This window comes from Gambusia affinis, linkage group LG10, assembly GCF_019740435.1.
Source record: "Gambusia affinis linkage group LG10, SWU_Gaff_1.0, whole genome shotgun sequence".
Taxonomy (NCBI): domain Eukaryota; kingdom Metazoa; phylum Chordata; class Actinopteri; order Cyprinodontiformes; family Poeciliidae; genus Gambusia; species Gambusia affinis.
The window spans coordinates 24723615-24743839 of NC_057877.1; the positions used below are offsets into that span (position 1 = coordinate 24723615).

Sequence of the window (20225 nt, forward strand, 5' to 3'; positions counted from 1 at the left end):
CATCCTCCCAGCGGCGATAAAGCGGACCGCCGATCATGCGTTTCTTCAGCGCCCGCACCTAGTAGTAGCCTCTGTCATTTCGCAGGCATCAAGCCCCACATACTCCTCCCCGAACTTTAGTACGCCCGCAACAGACATTCAGCTCCGCTTCTCGGTCCGTCTCAAGTCAGCGGCCGTGCCCCTCCACATTCATTTGCAAAGCGGTATTATTCAGCCACCCAGCTACGTAGAGCCGTTCATGGGTTGTCATGGTTACCGCATTAATTTCTCTGTTTCAACATGTGCCTTCAGAGTCTCTGTGTCGTCCCTCTCCCCTTGATTTGCCCCAGGTGCTCTCATTCCCTGATTACCCCGTGCTTTGTACCATGTCTGAGTCCCTGTCCTTCTGTTCGTAGCTGTCGCTCGTCACGTCTCGGTCCATCAGTTCACCCCGCTCCTACCCGTCTTGAGCCCTGGTTTCCACTCGGCAGTGCTGCCTGGGATTTAGGATAATCTGGACTACCAGACTATAAATTTCTCCAAACATCATCGTTTTACTGCTACTCGGTTCCTTGCACCGCCTCACCACCCGCCACTACAGTTCATGACGCCGTCGCGTTGTAAAGCGAGGTGACTGCATGGACTCAAGCCGAAATTATAGCTCTAGTCTAACTGTGCTCCTAGTCTCAGTAGTCAGTCATATGCGCTGTAGAATGTGAAGCCGCTAATAATCCCCCAGGTCACATCGGTACCAATCAGCTCAGAGCTTCTCCAATCGGTAACCAAGTCATCACGCCAGGGCCATCATCGCATCATCGTTTCTCATCAAATTTTTGCTTAGAGTCCCATTCACTACCCATCAAAGGTAACTTTAAATAGAAGGTGATGTCGCATTAATCTCAAAGGATAAGCGTCCGGCGTCTCGAGCTTCAGTAATTTTCCCTGTTACATAATGCAAAAGGCTAATCGATACCTCACGCTTTCATCACAGTCGTGTTGTTCCGAGTGAACTAGAAGACCTTAACGATCTGGCAGCGGTTTTCACCAGGCTAGTTATCAAATATCCCTTTTCTTAACTTAGGTTTTTAGGATTGGCTGTTGCTTCTGGGTTTCTCCTTGGCGTTAGAAGCTTAACTGCTTCCCCAGGCCTAGCGGCACGGTGAGCTTGTAGGGTATTGCCTGCCCAGAGAAAGCAGTGCCCTCCCTCCCTCTGAACCGGAAGCCGCCTGTCCCCACCCCAGAAGTGCCAATCTTGCACTCTTTACATAGGGCTCGCGCTTTTCACATATCCGTGTCTCCCGTACTTTCACAGTTAAAACCGTTTTATTCATTAAATGTTGCAACCTGTATCCCGAGCTGCCTTCAAACGCAACTTGAACACCGAGACGCTTGCCGGGTTTATGCAACAGTGAAGGAGACCTGCCATTGCCGTGCTGAGCCATGCATGTGCATTAGTCATAACAAAATACAGAACTCTGCTAAGTTTTCCCCAAGTAATCAACTGAGTCGAGTACTACTGCCAGATGCCGGTAATCACAGACGAAACATGCCCAGATAACATTACAGCACCCTAAGCATGTTAACAGTAGCCTGCGGTTACCGAGTCGCTTCCCACGCTCGCCACGAGATTCATTTTGCCCTCAATTAGTCTTTGCCATCCGATAGCTCGGCGTTCTCCACCAACAGTAAATTGCCTCGCATGCTGTCATTACAAGCTCATGCCCTGCTGGCACTTCTAGGCTTCATCTCTCATCAAAATAAATAAATCGCCTGAATTCAGACGTTATCCCCAGGCCATCCTGTCCTCTTGCTTTCCCAGGTTTCACTCTCCCATTCGCTCCAGTCCCTCTTCCGAGCCAATATCCTCTCACGGGGGTGAATCAGCACCTTCTTGTCGCGGAGTCCCAGACGCATTTCCTCTCTAATTTTCCCATTCTTTCCAGCCGTTGAATCCCCATGCAGCCGGTTTGCTCCGCCTCCATTTTCAACAGCACGAGTCCTCAGTTTTCTGCGAAACCCGTTCCACCCTGTAACCTGTTTCTCGAGGGGTTTTTTCTGCAAAGCGTCCCTACATCCCAGCTCTCTGCCATAAGCTATCATGTTCGACCCACAAGCCGAACCGCCACTATTTTCATCGTTATCACTCACCCTAAGCAATTCTATTGCTATTCATCAATTTAATCACGTCCGCTTATCGCAGTTCCAACCTTCATCTATCAACATCCTGCCATTCAACACGCCTCTTCAACAGCTGGCCTTCATCTACCAGCATCCCGCCTTCTAAACCCTTGCTAATAAGCATCTCTCCCAGACTTCGTCATTCAGCTATTAGAGAGAGGAAAAAAAAAAAAAAAAAAAAAAAAAAAAAAAATTTACGTAAAAAAGTCATCCACGTTTGCACTGTAGTTTTATACCCTATATTTCCTCAGTGTCTCAGCCTCATTTCCTGCCCCAATCTTCGCTTCATGCTCAGCCATCGTTCCAAGCCCCTGCATTCTCGCAACCATAGGATCATAATTTTATACGACAGCATTCAATTCTTAAGATCACGTTTCACCAGTATTCAAGGTACCCTCTCGACCTTATGGCAACAGCTCTGTAGTCATCTCCAGCATTCTCTTCTTATAATTATATCTCGTAACTTCTCAGCTTCCCTCAGTGCCTCACAAGCACTGCGCAATTACCTGGTGGTGGTTGGTCAACCTCATGCAAATGCATGCTCTCATCCAGCAAATGTTATGCTCATTGTTGAGAAAAATGATTATTTTGTGCTTAATACAGTTAATCTTACGGCATGAGTAAAAGGTAGATTGAACATTCTTATTCCTAACAAATTTCTTAATTTTGAACAGGTTTGTGGTAAGTATCATGGGTAAAAGATATTTCGAACATTCTTATTCTGAACAAATTTCTTAATTTTGAACAGGTTTGTGGTAAGTATTCAAAAGTTTTGTTGTTAATTCATACGCTTCTTTGTATGGGATTAAACACTGTAATTCTGTGACGTCATCACGCAATTGTTTTCTTCCTTAACATCATCTTTCTCCTTTGTCCTTCACACCCCCATCTTAAGTTCCATTCCAGGATGTTCCCATAGCTCACTCATATCCTTTAATGTCCCCAAGTAGTCTAACCATAGTTCTAGCATCTCATCTCCAGTAGCAGGCAGTTATCTGGAGCAACCCAGGTTGGAGATACAGCCTTTGGATCAAACTCTAGGGAGTTCTCATGCCGAGCTCACACTGGCATCGCCCACACTCAGAGTTTGTGTGGGGGAATAAAGTTGCCTCCCCTGACTCACTGAAGTATGCAGCATGCCGAGGAAGTGTTTCCATCAGTAACGTCACCTGGTATTGACTTCCTAAAGTCCCAGCCCGTAAACCTCAAGTTAGTGTAGCTTCCCGGCCTATTCTCATTTCCCCAGTCTCTAACTCCCAGCTTCGGCCCCAGCCGCAGCTTCATTTTGGGGGATATTATTCTAATTGGCAACACTATGTCATAGCATCACTCAGCGGCACCCCCAGCTGGCCAATATCTGCCTGCATTCAGTCATTTCACGCAAGGCGGCGTCCCCGGCTGGCCTCCATCTACAAGCATTCAGTCATTTCAAGCATAGCGGCATCCCGGCTGGCCTCCATCTACAAGCATTCAGTTATTTCAAGCATAGTGGCATCCCCTGGCTGGCCTCCATCTACCAGCATTCAGTCATTTCACGCACAGCGCCGCCCCCAGCTAGCCTTCACCTACCAGCATTCAGTCATTTCACGCATAGCGGCATCCCCGGCTGGCCTCCATCTACCAGCATTCAGTCATTTCACGCACAGCGCTGCCCCCAGCTAGCCTTCACCTACCAGCATTCAGTCATTTCACGCATAGCGGCATCCCCGGCTGGCCTCCATCTACCAGCATTCAGTCATTTCACGCATAGCGGCATCCCGGCTGGCCTCCATCTACAAGCATTCAGTTATTTCAAGCATAGTGGCATCCCCTGGCTGGCCTCCATCTACCAGCATTCAGTTATTTCACGCACAGCGCCGCCCCCAGCTAGCCTTCACTTACCAGCATTCAGTCATTTCACGATAGCGGCACCCGCTGGCCTCCATCTACCAGCATTCAGTAATTTCACGCATAGCGGCATCCCGGCTGGCCTCCATCTACAAGCATTCAGTTATTTCAAGCATAGTGGCATCCCCTGGCTGGCCTCCATCTACCAGCATTCAGTTATTTCACGCATAGCGGCATCCCCGGCTGGCCTCTATCTACCAGCATTCAGTTATTTCACGCACACCGCAGCCCCCAGCTAGCCTTCACCTACCAGCATTCAGTCATTTCACGCACAGCGCCGCCCCCAGCTAGCCTTCACCTACCAGCATTCAGTCATTTCACGCATAGCGGCATCCCCGGCTGGCCTCTATCTACCAGCATTCAGTTATTTCACGCACAGCGCTGCCCCCAGCTAGCCTTCACCTACCAGCATTCAGTCATTTCACGCATAGCGGCATCCCCGGCTGGCCTCTATCTACCAGCAATCAGTTATTTCACGACAGCGCAGCCCCCAGCTAGCCTTCACCTACCAGCATTCAGTCATTTCACGCATAGCGGCATCCCCCCAGCTAGCCTTCACCTACCAGCATTCAGTCATTTCACGCATAGCGGCATCCCCGGCTGGCCTCCATCTACCAGCATTCAGTTATTTCACGCACAGCGCCGCCCCCAGCTAGCCTTCACCTACCCGCACGCCGCTATTTTATGCCGCAACGCCCCTTTCTGACTCTCGCTACCAGTAACAAACCCCTTTATGCTTCACCGCATTCTCAGCCCTCCGACACGACATTTATCCCTCGGCCTCGGCCCCGGCCTCAGCCTCCCCTTTTGGGGGGATGACATTCCTATCCTACATCGGGAATGCTCATCCGAGCTTATTGCAATTCACAGCTTGATGACCACAGCCGGGGCCCGAGCGCCAAAGAACTTTAAATTCATTTCTGTCAATAAACCTTTTTAATCGCTGTTCATTTTCTCTGTCTGAGTCTCTCCAGATTGAAATGAAGCCTGGGCGCAAATTCAAACTGGAAGACTCTTTAGCCCCACCTGGCTCGTCCTATCGGAGCATCCCGCCCATCACCGCTGTCCTATCAACGCTGGACCAAGCCACGTCACGTCCAATCGCCTTCCAAGGCCCAGCTGAAAAGGACCTCCATCCATGGCGTCTTCCGCATCCCAACCGCGCTCAACCCTCCTCCACCCCTTCTCCACCTTCCCTCGCCCAGATCCTCAAGCTCGCATCCTTCTCCGACCTCCACCACCAGGGCCGGGTCCCGGGGGGATGACATTCCTATCCTACATCGGGAATGCTCATCCGAGCTTATTGCAATTCACAGCTTGATGACCACAGCCGGGGCCCGAGCGCCAAAGAACTTTAAATTCATTTCTGTCAATAAACCTTTTTAATCGCTGTTCATTTTCTCTGTCTGAGTCTCTCCAGATTGAAATTCATTTGTGCAGGGAGAGAGGAAGATTTTTTAAACAGATAACAGTAGTGTAAAGTTGCTTTCATTTTGTAGGTTTCAGCCTCTCTCTGTTACTGAACATTCTGAATTTAAAAATGTTAGCATTCTCTGTATTCTCTAGAAAATACATGCAGAGACCACTGTTTTAGTATTGCTAGCTGTGCTAACCATACTTTTTACTAATTTAAACAAAGTAATTTATCAGCCTCATAATCTTCTTTTTTCAAATTTAAATCCAATTGTATCTACTTTGTCCCTTTAACTGCAGGTATTTCTTTACAGCTGCTTTAAATGGATTTGTTTTGGTTCCTATTCATATGTGCTGAACTGCTTTTTTGTTTTACAATTTAGATACATTTCTTCTGACTGTTAAGTCACTTTGTGGTGAGAATTTTTTTGTTTTCTCCCTTCACCTGCTTATAAAATCCAAATGAAGGATTTAAAATGCATTTAAAATTAAATAAGCAGTGGTAGCAATTATTTCACATTTTGTCTAGTAGATTACCTTCACAAAGGAGGCTGAGATTTGAGTTTGTTTGGAGAACTGCTTCAGAAAGTAAACCTTGCTCATATAAATAGAAATCATTGATCTGCAGATCTTGCAGAAGCACGGAGGCTCATACTGCTTCTGTTTTTTGAGTTTGTGTATTGATTTTCTTTTTGCATCTGACAGATGGCCCTGACAAATGAGCTTATAAAATGGAAAGAATTAAGGGAACGCACAAAGGGAATGCGTTAATATCATTGAATTAAAAGATTAGGTTTTTTCTTTGTTAAGTTCCCTCTGTGGTAACTTTTAATAGTCTCCTGAATCCAAATGCAGTGAGTTGTTTAGATTTTTTTTTCTACTTAATTTGTATGTTTTATTTATTTATGCTGTAATGTGGTTTAATGGAGTAATTGGTTGGCTCTATTCATAAAATTAGAAAAAAAATCCCTAACAAGATGTGCCCTGAGGGGAGTTGTATTTTGTTTATGCATTTTGAAAACATTTCTTTTTCAGAGATAAACAAGCATGACTGTTCGCACAGTGCTTAAATAGTAATGTTTGTAAATGTTACATAAGTCCACAACATATCTTTTCTATTGCCTCTCCTGACCCAGGATTGGTGTGTTCTTAGGAACAGAAACTTTCTGCATCAAAGCTGCACTCATTATTATGCATGTTGCCTGACAAATCCGCTCAGCCACAGAGCTCTCTGTTTTTGTGGCACAGATGAAACATTTGAGCAACTGTTTCTCTCCAGTTGATGTCAACATTTGTATTTAATGCCCACTTTAAGGCCTGCATATAATGATCCATTTGTTCTCTATATTGTAACGGTATCTATCTTCAGGCGAAAATAGTAAAAAATATAAAAAATTTCCACTAGGCATCAGTAAGTTGGATTTAAGTTTGGAAATTCTATCAAAAATAGTCATGAAGTGGTGAAGTGGCAGGTTATTCTTGCTGTGACTTTGATGATCTGAGAATTAAATTTAAAATTTCTATTAGTTCCCTAAGTGGTTCTAAAATTTTTAAGCAAGTTAAAGTAATTTTAATATTTTCAGTAGACAGTATCCACAATGTTGACGGCAAGTTTTTTTTATGTGCTTCTACAAATAAAAGACACACGTTTCAAGAATGTTAAATTAGACATGAACATGAATGCTCAAACCTATAATAAGGGATGGAGAGAAAACATTTTTCCCGAAACTGCTGCTCTGGTCTATAAAACTCCGTAAAAAGACCAGTTTAAAATACATTTTTCCCCCTGTGACTTCGTGCTGAAAAAAAAAATCCATGTTAAAAGCTACTTTGCTGGTTCTGCAGCAGGCTCATTTGCCACACAGTCCTTGGGTGGTTGGTATTTAGAGCCTTGGGCAAAGAACCACGAGTGCTGGTTGTTTTTGGAGGCAGTGGATGGGGGAGGGAGCAAATGGACAGAGATGGCTAATGAATGGCCAAATATACCACGTTAAGGTGCAAACTACACCTTAGTTCCAAAAAAGATTTTCCCAATATTTCTGCATGTAATTTCCTGTGCATCATAGATTCCTGTAATCTTAAATGCCTTTCTTGTTTTTTCAGATGTCAAAATATACTTTCTGGAATGAAATGATTATCTAGTGATATAAAAGCTGCTGATTTTTTTACACATTAGTTACATATTGTTTATTTAAACATAAAAATGAATGCAGCTGAATAACCAAGCAGAATATTTTGAATAGAAACAGAGTGGGAGCACAGCTGGATGCTCACCACCATCCTTGGTTTTTCCCAGCATCTTTTGTTCGTCTCTGCACCAACTGCCAATACTCTAATACATGGTAGTGGCTCTGACCCACTTTCTTTTAGTGAATAATGTCTTTTGAGAAAACATTGCTTTTTTTCTCTAATTTTCTAAAGTGTTTGTGGTACATTAAAATGTGCATAACCTAACATGTATTTAATCAATTGTGTCTATTTCTGAAAAATTGTATATGTTAGTGTAACTGTTACATTTGACAGTACAACCACCTGGACTCTGCGGTCCAGTCCTAATTTTAGCATCCACAGTCTCAAATGCGAACTGACGCCATCTCTTTGTCTTTTCTCTGCCACACTGACACAGCCGCTCTTACTGAAACACACTTTGAGCATGGAAACACAATGAGGCTGATTGTTTATGGTTGTGTTTGCTGGAGTTTTTTTTTATCCTGCAGTGCTGAAGTTTAATGTTTTTGCTCCATGTTAATGAGACAGGGAGGTATTTCCATTAACACCTTCTGTCAGCATTTCCTTTCCTTAATTAAGAGTGGACAAACTGAGAAGATTGAATTCATAGGCTAGAAATTGGATAAGTTGCTCTATTTCTTCCTATTGGAATAGATATAAATATTTATGATTTATTCTTGGTAAAAACAAGCAAAGAAAACTTTAGTCACCATCTGTTAGTGCTTAAGACCACTGTTCCATATCTAAACACTGAAGTTGAAACCAGATATACACATTATAAAATGTCACATGACCATTTTTTTTCACAAACATTGATATTGATCAGATACAAAAGTTTCCATATATTTACTAAGAATTTGACAGCATTAACTCTAGTAACTGCATTAGGCTTTTCACAGTATTTGACATTTTGGTCCATTTCTCCTAAGAGAATTGACGTAACTGATCCCCACCCCTTAAATCTCCACCCACTCAAACTTTCTATGGAGTTGAGATCAGGGCCTAGTGACTACCACACCATAACATAACCTTTCTTGGCCTTCAACCAGTTTGTAACTAATTTGGAGGTGTATGTTTAGGGCCATTGCCCAATTTGAAGTCTCATTTTTGCCAAAGCTTATTCTCCTGGATGATGTCTTCATATATTGCCCTGATGTTTTCACATAATGTTCTTTTTCCATTATGTTATTTATTTTTGTAAGCATTACCACCATGCAACGCTATCATCCCTGTATCACAGTTGGGATGGTGTTTTTAAAAAAACTTGAACCTGCAAATTAAACAATGGTCATTGTGGATAAACATTTAAATATGTATTTTTATATTGTCATAGGACATGTTCCTGAGTGCATTTGCAGTCTTTAATCTGACACTGTATGTTGATTTTGCAGTAATGGCCTCTTCCTTGCTGAATGGCCCTTCAGATGATGTTGGTCCAGATGATGATTGCATTAATCTCCATTGTCTTCATGAGCACTTTTGTTTTGTTCTGGGGTTGATTTGCACATTTTACCCTAAAACACACTCACTTTTGCAACTCAAAACCCATTTCTGTGCTGAATGGTGTGATAACTAGACATTATCATAATATATGAACTTGTTTGAAGTGATTTAAATAGATCAGTATGTCACCTTCATACATCATATGTGAAGTGGTTTGCAACTCTCTTCCTAACATCTTGCCTGATTGGTTTTAAAAAATGTTTAAACACCTCCGTTTAAATCAAATCTTGCAAACTACCTGTCAGAAGCTTAGAAATCCATAACATTATTTTTCCTTTTCCAAATTGCTGAAAGGAATAGCATTCTTTGTATATGTAAACTTCTGACTAAAATTAATCCTTATCCTCAGATTAATTTTTATAGTAGTTTCTAACCTAAAACAGAAAAACTTCAGTCCGATTTAATGTTGATGGTGAGGAGAAAAGAGTAGTTTGATGCATTTTTATAGAGCATATATTTTATATAATATATCTCTAGAAGCACTGTCCTTCACTATGTAATTATGCTTTAAACTCTTAAATGCATAAACATCTAGCTCTGATTAAAATGTAAAAGAACGGCATCATATTTAATAAAGGCCTGATTTCAAGAGTTTAGAATAATATGTATGATTTCTGTGCAGTGTGATAAGATCACTTTACTGTAACTGCTCTTGTTGAGCATATCTGTCACTTCTGTTTATGCCTGTCAAGGACAGAAATCATTCTGACAAAGGAGTCTTTTAAGCCTCCTATTTGCTATTTGTCGCTCTGTTTGTCTACTTGACTTAATACTGGTCGAGTAGAAAGTAATAGCATTTCCTTACCTACTCTTGTTTTTTCATTACAGTCTGCTCCTTTTTAACTGTTCTTTGTTTAGGGTTTTGCTTGTGTTGTCATGAAATTGTGCTTTCATGACAGCACAATTGTTCAAAACACATACAACATCCTTTTGTTGTATTCCTGGCACGCTGTTCGCCAACCTGAACATGTTCTCACACGCACTCCATACTAATTTAATGACCCAAACTTGAGTTGTTGGTTTTTTTTTTCAATGTTATAGGAAAATGTATATTCATTTAACCTATACTTTTGTTTTGTAAAGCCAAAGAGTTTATCTCTCTGCTAGGGTTGAAAACATCTTTTTTTTTGCAGCTCCAGACTTGTATAATCATTCTTTCTGCTTGCTATGCAGAGCACCACAAGTCTCTCATTCAGAGTTTGGAGTGGAGTGGCCTGCTCTGCTCCTGTGTAGTTGGCAGTGTTAGCTGTGTCTGGCTGCCTGTTTGGCTGATAGTCTCATCATGTCCCCACCCACCCCCCTTTGCAGAAGCTTGTCAAACAGTTCCTGTTCTGTCTGTCCAGAAGCAAATAAACACTTTTGTTTCTGTTTGAACACAGTTTCATTTTAGCTCACTGGTAGAGCAAGGAATATAGAGTCACACTCCTCAGACAAATGCTGGGATCTCCATAACTGCTTTAAAGACCTGTAAGGAAGTCATAGAATTGTTTACCAACTCTGTCAAACCAAAGATTTCCATCTTTCCAGGCATTTGTTCATCCATTTTTTCAATTGTTAACTTGTCTGTTCATCCATCCATTTATCTCTTCATCCATCCACTTATTGGTCCACTTTTTCTTTTGTCTGTCCAGCCTTCCTTCCTTTCCTTCACCGTGTGTTGTTGTCATTCCTGTCTCTATTCCTTGCTTCCTTCCTTCTTCCTTCACTTCTATAGAAACAATTGCATGGATGTTTGTCATGAACTCATATGAAACCTGTTAGTGTCTTTAAATTGTAAAAATGATCAATGCCCAAAAACTCAGAATTATTAAACAAAACATTTAGGGACTCTAAAAATCTCTAAAGCACCAGTTAAGTTTCCATTGATCTTCCTTCCTCAGATGTCTGAGGTGTATCATATTTAAGGTGTTTTTCTCAGCCTCTGGGTTTAGATTAGTTTTAATCTGTGTGTAAATCAGCAGAGTGAAAGCTGTGAAGTTGGGTCATCTTTTGAACAAATTGAAGAACAAATACCTTTTTCCTATTTAGCTGTAAATCACTTGGTCTATGTGAGCAAGTGATTTACACTTGTGTGTCCTGGGAATAGGCCTGGGAATAGGCCGCTATTTATGTTAGTAGTTGACCTAGCATCAGTCTGACCAGAAGTTTTTAAACAGTGTGCACCACATAGTCTTTACTGTCTGCCATTTCACTCCTAAAGTGCTTTCTTATCTGCTTTACTTATAGCAACATCTATAAATAGATGTCATTTAACTTAAACTTTGTGAAAACCTACTCCCAAATAATATCAGCATATATTCAGGATTTTCTTCATGGAGAAAAAGATTCAAATACAGAGGACATTGAAAAATTGTTAAAAACTAAAAAATGAAACACTCATAATAAATCTCCACATTAAAAAGAAATTCAAATAGCTTCTTTTGTTTCCTTAATACAAACCTTCTTGTGTTAATTTTTCCTTGGTAGCAAACATGAATTTGCACTAAATGTGCTTAAAGAAGAAAAAAATCAAGAGCTAAAAGATGACTGAGAGGGGATCGATGGGGCATAAATTATGCTCTGAAACAAGAAACATTATTTTCTAACAGATGAAATCCCAATGAAAAATAAGGCCCAGACTTGTAATCAGTGAAGAAAAATCAAGGCACAGAAGAAGTGAAGCAAAAGATGGTTACAAATGTTTTTATGGGGGGAAAAAAGTTTTTACTGATATGCAGAGATAGTATTAGATTATGATAATTAGAGCAAGTTTACACTTTTCCAAAACATCATGTGATGTAGTCTGTCTATTGCTCTTCTATGGTCTTCTTGTACATATTTGTGAATTGTATTTTTTCTCTTTTTTGTTTAGCTTCATAGCTTTTATTCTTTCTCTGATCTCATAAACTTGTATTCACTTACCTATTCCTTGTTTTGCAGCACAGGTAAATTTGTTGTGTTTACTGATTATATAATGATTGCACCAGTGCGATCTGTCTTCCCCTTTTGGAGGCAAGACGTTTGTCAAAAGTCTTAAAACAGAAGTGCAAACGACTTGCAGGAATGAAAATTTTAGAAGAAACACAATGATAATCAAAATGGTTTAAAAAACAACAACTATTATTTGCAAAATTGCTTTTAGATTATCAGAAGGAATGAAAAGTGCATAACATTTTACATTCATAGTGAAGCTAAGAGCTTTGTTGGCTCTTTCATATTTCTTGGTCTTTTTCTACTGGCGACAGTCACTTGCTTTACTTACCTCTACAACCGTCTCTGCATCTCTCCTCTACTGTCAGCTCTGTACACAGGTGTGTTTGTGTAGGCTACTTCTTCTTCTAGGCTGAACAGACAGCCTGTTGATTAGTTTGGGCACTGCTGCCGCACCGTGACTGGAGGCTTGTTTTTTTATTCAACCATTAATAAAGGCACCAACATTAAAAAACCTCCTGCCTCTCACGTTCCACATTATTTGAGAAGTACATGTGTTTCCATTGATCTTCCTTCCTGAGGTGATGATGGATATCATATTTAAGGTGTTTTTCTCAGCCTCTGGATTTAGATTAGTTTTAATCTGTGTGTAAATCAGCAGAATGAAAGCTGTGAAGTTGGGTCATCTTTTGAACAAATTGAAGAACAAATACCTTTTTCCTATTTAGTTGTAAATAGGAAAAAGTACACACATATCTACGCTGTACATGTGTGTACTTCTCAAATAGTGAGAAGTACATGCTGCTTTCAAAACACAGTATATACTTGTGTCCTTGGATATTTATTACATTTTGTGTCAGTGCAGTTTGCAGGGACTTAATTGTCTTGTACTTTGTCAGTAAATATAAAGTCCAAGTAAATGTCTATCTTCTTTAACATCATTGACTAATACAATTCAAATTAAACAGTTAGCTGAAACAGATTTTGATGTTTTTTTTTTGTTTTGTTTTTTCTTTTGTTTTTGTTATTTTTGTTGTATTTTTCAGACATTCTGCGTTAAATCTCCACTTAACTCAGAAATAAAGCCACCGGTGTTGAATTTGAGCACCATATGCAGATCAAGGACAGGACACCTTATCTATGTAGGTGTGTGCGCATGCTTCAGCTAGAAGAGAATCAAGTTCCTCATCAGTGGCATAGCGTGTATCTGCAGGTGGTTTGAGGAAGAAACTGGTTAGTCTGTAGATTATGTGATGAGTTCTCTGCAAAGTAAAGAGAAGGAAGAATGAAAGTAGAGGACTCGGCAGAGACAGAATGGAGGGGGACAACTGGGCCTTCATTCTGGGTAAGAAAGAGGTGGGAGCATCTGAGATCAGTCTTTTCAATAGGGTTTTTAGTTGATGTTAAACTGTTCTAATGTCAAAGGTAGCAGATATAGAGTTGAGAAAAACTGTAATCTAACCTCCTTTTAAGGTGAAGAAGACACAAAGATAAGGTTTTAAACTTACTGAATTAGTTATTAAAAATAATAGTTCAGTTAATTTAACTAAAGAAGAAAGGGATTTCAAATACAAGACGTATCAAAAAAATTGACATAATCAAAGTTTTATTTTGATATTTTGTTTATGTACCTATTCACAAACATTTGTGCTGCACCTTTTGTTTAGAGGACACTTGGGATTCATTGCACTATATGATTGTGGACTTCAAACTTTTTTCTGTTGTCCTAACGTAGATATTTTGTATTTGAGTTCCTTTAAGTGTGGTTCACTTTTTTTTTACTATCATGCAATGTGCTAATCAGCACATTTTGAGTCTTGTGTTGTATGAATTGTAATGTATTGAACTTTCTATGTGACCCACTATAGCTTTCTCCATCTATGCCCTTTTACTGTCCTGACTCAGTTGCTGGTTCATTGATTTTTAGTTCTAATAAATTTTCCATCCTAAAAGGTTTCCTTGATGATTACAGGGTTGTCGTTCAATCTGTGATGACCGTGAACACATTTATAGTTTTAGCAGTGTTTTTCTTCACAGCGATGCAGCCAGTCAATAAAGAATACATGATAATATAGCCTTTGATCCCATTGACATGAAGCTGACCCAGACTACCCTTTAAGCCTCCCACGCGAGCCACCTTTTATTCATGCCTTTGGTTTCTCTTTGTGCTCTTTGTGCAGGATTGAAAAAACGTACCAGGAAGGCCTTCGGGATACGAAAGAAAGAGAAGGACAGTGACTCTACGTAAGTCCACTTTTGGCTTTGCAATGCTCTGACCCTCGTTCAGAGGGGGTAGCATAGCGTTGTGGATGTTAATATTGATCTTCCATTAATGCATTGATTAATCTAATTGGTTTCTAGTATTTTAAATTATTTGACCTGGACTATTTAGAAATTTAGTCAATACTTCAAATAAAGAGAACAAGAAACCTTTCATATTTCTTTCTCTTTTTTCCCTTTATGTGGAACAGAGGGTCTCCAGACAGAGATGGTGGTGTAAGTAACAGTTAATGTAGTTACATTTATTTTCAAATCAGAATTTCGGAAGGGAGCTGAATCTGGTGAACACTGGATAAATTATTTATTTTTGTGTTCTTTTTGTTTGCCAGGAACCCCAAGAGGTTGAATCGGTACTGAACTCAGCCTTTTAGAATAGACAAGCTTTTAGAGTAGCACTGTGTCTTGATAGAATTTAGAATCAGTAAAAATACTGCAGCTTGTTATTTATTCCATCAGTCTCCCACTGAGCTCTATTCCCTGAGCTATTATTTCATTAACACGCTGTCAGAATCACATAGTAAATGAAAACAAGGAAACGTTCAGTGCAATGTTTGGAGCAAGAATACTTTTGTCCTCATAATTAAAATTTTTTGTCCAAATATGGCTTATAAAAATGCAAAATATTGGTTTTAGTGTTGTTATTTTGATAACCCAGAGCTTCAGAAAAGTGGGAAAACTGAAAACAGAATAGTGTCTGAGAAAAAAAATCCAATTGCACAACAATCCTGCTGAGTTGTAGTTTGAAATAGATAAAGTGGAGTCTTGCATAACTCACTCTTTCTTCAGTGTCTGGAGGGATTTTAATCAAACAGCTTCTGTCTTCTCAGTCTCAGAAGAAGACAAATGGAGCCCCGAATGGCTTCTATGGAGAGATCGACTGGGAAAGATATGTAAGTGTAGTTATTTACTTTAAGTTGGTGAGGTGTTGCTTCTTCTGCACCAAATCACACACCAAAACTTAAGCCTTCTTTAGATTTATCACTGGTTGCTTAAAGAAATTGTAGTTGGTAAATGAACATAGGCCAGAATCCAAATATTTAACCATCAATACAAACACATAATTTTGCATTAACACAAATGATTAACAGTAAAACCCCAAAATGATTTAATTGTTTTATGAAAAACAGAAAAGCAGGTACTATTCCTATTGCTACTAAATCATTATATTGATTCCTAGAATGTTTCCTATAATGTTTGCTTTGATCTTGTTGTACAGCATTATCTAGGGTAAAACAAAAGTTTTGCACTTTCCCCCCTACATTGCATACGTCTCTGGCTTTGGAAGAGAGCAAGAAATCATATGGAGCCACTAGGCAAAATGAATGTAGTGATAGGTGTGCAGCCGTTTGGCGTTAAAGCCAACTACGCCCGTCCTGCACATACTTATGTAGAGGACAGTTGGTGTTTGGTCATGCAGATTTGTTCATATTTAGAGGTTTCTGTACAGTTTTAATAGTCTACAATAGTAAAATTAGTAAGACGGATGGGAAAGCTTTTTAGTTAACCAGATATAACCAAACAGACAAATTTATTTTTGTTGAAAATGGTAGAAGAGTATATAGTTGCCATGTTTCAACCAGCTGACTGGAAGTGTCCAGAACAGGTCAAGGAAAGACGAGGCTTCATAATAGAAAGTTTTAGCACTTTGCTGTTCATTGATATCAGTAACTGAGCTATACCTATATTTTTATCTGTCAATGACAAGCATGACTTTTTCAATTTACTGTTTTGCTTCAATGAACCGTATTTGTTACAACTGGAAATCCAGTGTTAACGTTTGAATTGTACTCACATTTATAGGTTTGTACTGATTTACAGTTTGTGTGTTTCAGAACTCCCCTGAGTTGGATGATGAAGGCTACAGTATCAGACCTGATGAAGAGCCAGAGGAAGGAGATATCCTCAGCACAACTTGATTTACCATTGCTAGTCAATGACAAAATTCTTTCACATCTCTTTAAACAGATAAATTGTTTTGTTTTAAAAGAATATCTTGAGAAGATCATTAAAATATTATGGACAACAGTGTCATATTAGTAATTGTATTACAGTATTATACCTCAAATGTCTTGTAAAAGCCTTATAAACTTTTTGTGAAACATCACACTAATCAACTGGCACGTCTAGATTAGTTTTATATTTTGTAGCCTTTCAGGCGATGTTGTTTTCTGTCACCTTTTGAATGTTTCTCTTCAGACTGTGCAGAGGAGTTATTATTGTTTTTAAGTTTGACAGCAACTGAACAACTAAAGGGACAGTTGTTTGAACCTGAAAAGGGAAATATGTTAATTAGGAGCAGACACTGCATCACGAAGTAGAAACAGGGCTTTTGTTTTACCTGTAATGAGATACTTTGTTAAATGCTCCATATTTAAACCTAGTTAGAGGTCAGATCAGCTGGATTGTTTTACCTTCAGACTTTTTCTTTGACTTTATACCCTCACCTACCAAAAAGACCCATTTTTTCTCGTCTGACGAGTCTGAGGAGGAAGAGGACCACAAAAAGAAATTCAAAATCAAAATCAAACCGCTGCCAGCTGATTGTGTCATATCGACTCCTTCGGTTGATGAGCTCAAAGCTTCCATAGGAAACATAGCCCTGTCCCCGTCTCCTATGGTGAGTAACCCCAACAGTTATGCCCTCCTTCTGCTGTCCTTCATTAGCAGACTTGATTTGTGATGCTTTAAGTTATTGTTACATGTGTGTATAGCTCATTCTTGCTTCTTGTCTTTACTAGAGCTAGGTGTTTTTATTCACTTGTAGAAGCATGTCGCAATAAATTAGAATATAATCCAAAATATACTTTAAGCCAACAGCTCCATTAAAATGCAAAACTCTTCTTATAGTCATTCATTACATGCAAAGTGAAATTTTTCAAGTGACATTCTAATCATCATTTTTACAAGTTTCAGAGGAAAGCTAATAATTTTGTTCCTAGCTGTATGTCTGTGTGTGTATAGCGTATTGACACATTGTGAATCTTCTCCAAAATACTGTGATAGTGACAGATTATTGTGCAACAGTTTCTACCAAACCATTTTCTTCCACTCAACTTTTCATTAATGTGCTTGGAAACAGCTTTCTGTGAGCAGAAAGCTTATTTCGCAATGACCTATGGATACTTGCAGAGGGTGTCAGTGACTGCTGGACAACTGTTGAGTCAGTGGTCTTTCCCATGATTGTCTAGAGTACCATAGCATGACATTACTGCACTAAATGTCTTTTTTTGTTGGTTTTTTGAAATTCTAATTGTAAAATAAATAGAAGCATTTTTGTAATCTAAAACAAATTAAAGCGGACAAACGAATTCTTCAAATCCACTCCTCTGAGTGAAATTGTTCTAAATGAATTCCACCTTTTTATATAAATAACCATACATTTTCACTAATATTTAAAATTTCACTAATAATATAATATACTGTATTAAAATCATTTTAGAGCCATCTGCTTAGCACTAACATATTATTTTAACAGTATATATTTAGCTTTTTGTCAATAATTTAGCAGAGCAAGCGTGCATGCTCTTTGGTTTGAATACTGAACTGAAAGCTTTAAGTCATTTTGGAAGTTTAATTTGTACAGCTATAATACTTTGTATTTTTTTTCTTATTATTCTCAAGTAATTTAATGTTATTCCGAAGGTCTACATCTTATACCACAAGTTTACAGCTGCCAGGCAGCACAACGTTAAGTCCCTGTGAGAACTTAATCATCTCATGCTCATCATGCAGTCTGCAGTTTGCAGCAGGGTTCCTCAGGCAGCCCTCAGCTTTTTTATGCCTTTTGGTCTGCAGGCCTCCAGTCCTGTGTTTCCCCAGTCAGGACAGTTAGCTTAGGTGTCTGCTTTAAATTATTCACATAGGAAAGTGGGCACAATGAACTTGTGTTTCAGTCCACAGTACAAGGACATTACCTTTGGTCATTTGAGCTTCTGTCCTCAATAATTTAATCCAGTTTCAGTGGGTTCACCCAGTGGCTTTGTCAACCTTAATAGGTGTGAAGGTCTTTTTATGCTCTTATTGTTTGGGTTCATGGATGGAAGGCTTTGAGTAAAACACAAAATAACAAATTTATTAGGATTTTGGTTCAGCTTTCAGTACTTGTGAGTGTGCTGCTGGGCAGAAAAATACTTTTTGTGGGCATATTGCATAGCAGCTGCATTGTCTTATTAATGTTTAATTATTAATTATTAAAAATTAGGTTCTAAGTGTGGTTGGTTGTGTGACAGGTTTGGTCTTACCACTTGCATATTAATTAAAGATGTACCAATCAGTTGACCAGAGAAAGGCATCTGCCAATTTTCCCTTGATGGACTTTGAATGATGATCAGCAGCTAAAATACTGAAAGATCTGAATTTCTTTCAAATCTAAACTCTCTCTATTTTCAGTCATGATCACATTAAACATTGTGTTATTTAAAGCTCTTTTCTCAGTTTAATAATAAACAAATCAGATTTAGAGACATGATATTTATAGCATAAATGGGCATATTATTTTATTGTCTTACTTTTTATATTAGATATATAATCACCACCTCTATGAAATAACATCTAGTCCTTCTCCACATAAAAAAATCAACTTGTAGGTTAGACCCAAAAGAAGTACTGAAATCTTTACCAACCAGGAAATGCCCAGTTGGTGCATATAAGTCTATTGCTTTAGACTGTTGGAGGGTATTACATTGTATAAAGCCTTAACATTCTTCTGACCCCAGATTGTGAAAACTTGGTCAGTTACGAAGTGTTTGTGATGAAGCAATGACGATGCAGGATTACATCTTATTTCACACAAATTATTTGTTGACAACTGATCCTTTTCTCTCAGAGAACTGTCACCAAATATGTTTACGACTGCATTAAATGGAGATCACTTTCCTTGTCTGCTTTGCTTGTATTTATAACACCCTCTCAGCCTTCTAACATTCTGTTACCTTTTTCTCTTCCTTTGATTATTTTTGCTTTGCTGCCTAAAATGACCGTAATCCCTGTAGAGAAGTCCGGTAAGACTCTGCTTTTTATCTTTGTTTTATATGCATTTCTTAACTCTTTTAGCTCTAAAAATATGTCTGTCTTACAAATGCATGTGCTATGTTTTTGTGGCTGTTGATATGAAAGCAAAGTAGGAAATCAGCTTGGGATGACATAATTACTTGTCTTGTATTTGTAAGGTAAATGGCCAATGTTGAGTTTTGTCTACTTCAATCTACTAAAACAGATTTAGTACATCCCAAAAGTGCCGAATCTCCTTTTGTCTTCATGCTTTCTAACTTATAACTCTTAATAAAATCAGAGAGGTTAAAAAACATGGAAGTGTTCCAGCTGTATTGTGCAAAGGTATAAGTCAGGACAAGAGTCCAACAAAATCCACAGCATTTTAAAACTAATCAGGGATAACAGTATTTGTATTGTTGTCCCTGATTAGGGACAACAATCAGGAACATACAGTTGTTGTTCCTGTATGTGCAACAGAAGTGCACTATGTTCCTCATATGTCTGGACTAAGAACATATTGTTTTGCTTTTCACAGAAATTGTCCAGGCCTGACAGATATTTCCTAAAACAAATAAAAATGTTATGTTTTGATGAGACCAAAGTTCACCTTTGGACTACAATTCCAAAAAAAATATTTGGCAGAAAAAAAGCACAACAAAAGAAGAATACCACACATGCAGTCAAACACAGTGGTAATATCAGCTCCACTTTACCTTTTTTTAAGTGGAACTGAATTTATTCACTAAGTGTACTAAATAAGGATTTTTTCTTTCTTGCTGTGCTACATACAGTGCAAGAGCTTTTTTAAGGTATATTTCTGCTGTCTGTCTGACTGATCTGGTTTTAATCAGTTG

At 39.1% G+C, this 20225-nt stretch overlaps 1 protein-coding gene across 2 annotated transcripts in view; it reads left to right on the forward strand.

Moving 5' to 3' along the window:
• sgip1a (SH3GL interacting endocytic adaptor 1a) overlaps positions 1–20225 on the forward strand; it is a 73443-nt gene that overhangs the window by 31453 nt on the left and 21765 nt on the right. For both annotated transcript variants that reach the window (XM_044129148.1, XM_044129149.1), the window contains 6 exons: positions 14280–14343; positions 14571–14595; positions 15207–15269; positions 16212–16275; positions 16824–16996; positions 19371–19379. In XM_044129148.1, coding sequence (XP_043985083.1) covers positions 14280–14343; positions 14571–14595; positions 15207–15269; positions 16212–16275; positions 16824–16996; positions 19371–19379 — 398 coding nt within the window. The remainder of the gene's footprint in view (positions 1–14279; positions 14344–14570; positions 14596–15206; positions 15270–16211; positions 16276–16823; positions 16997–19370; positions 19380–20225) is intronic.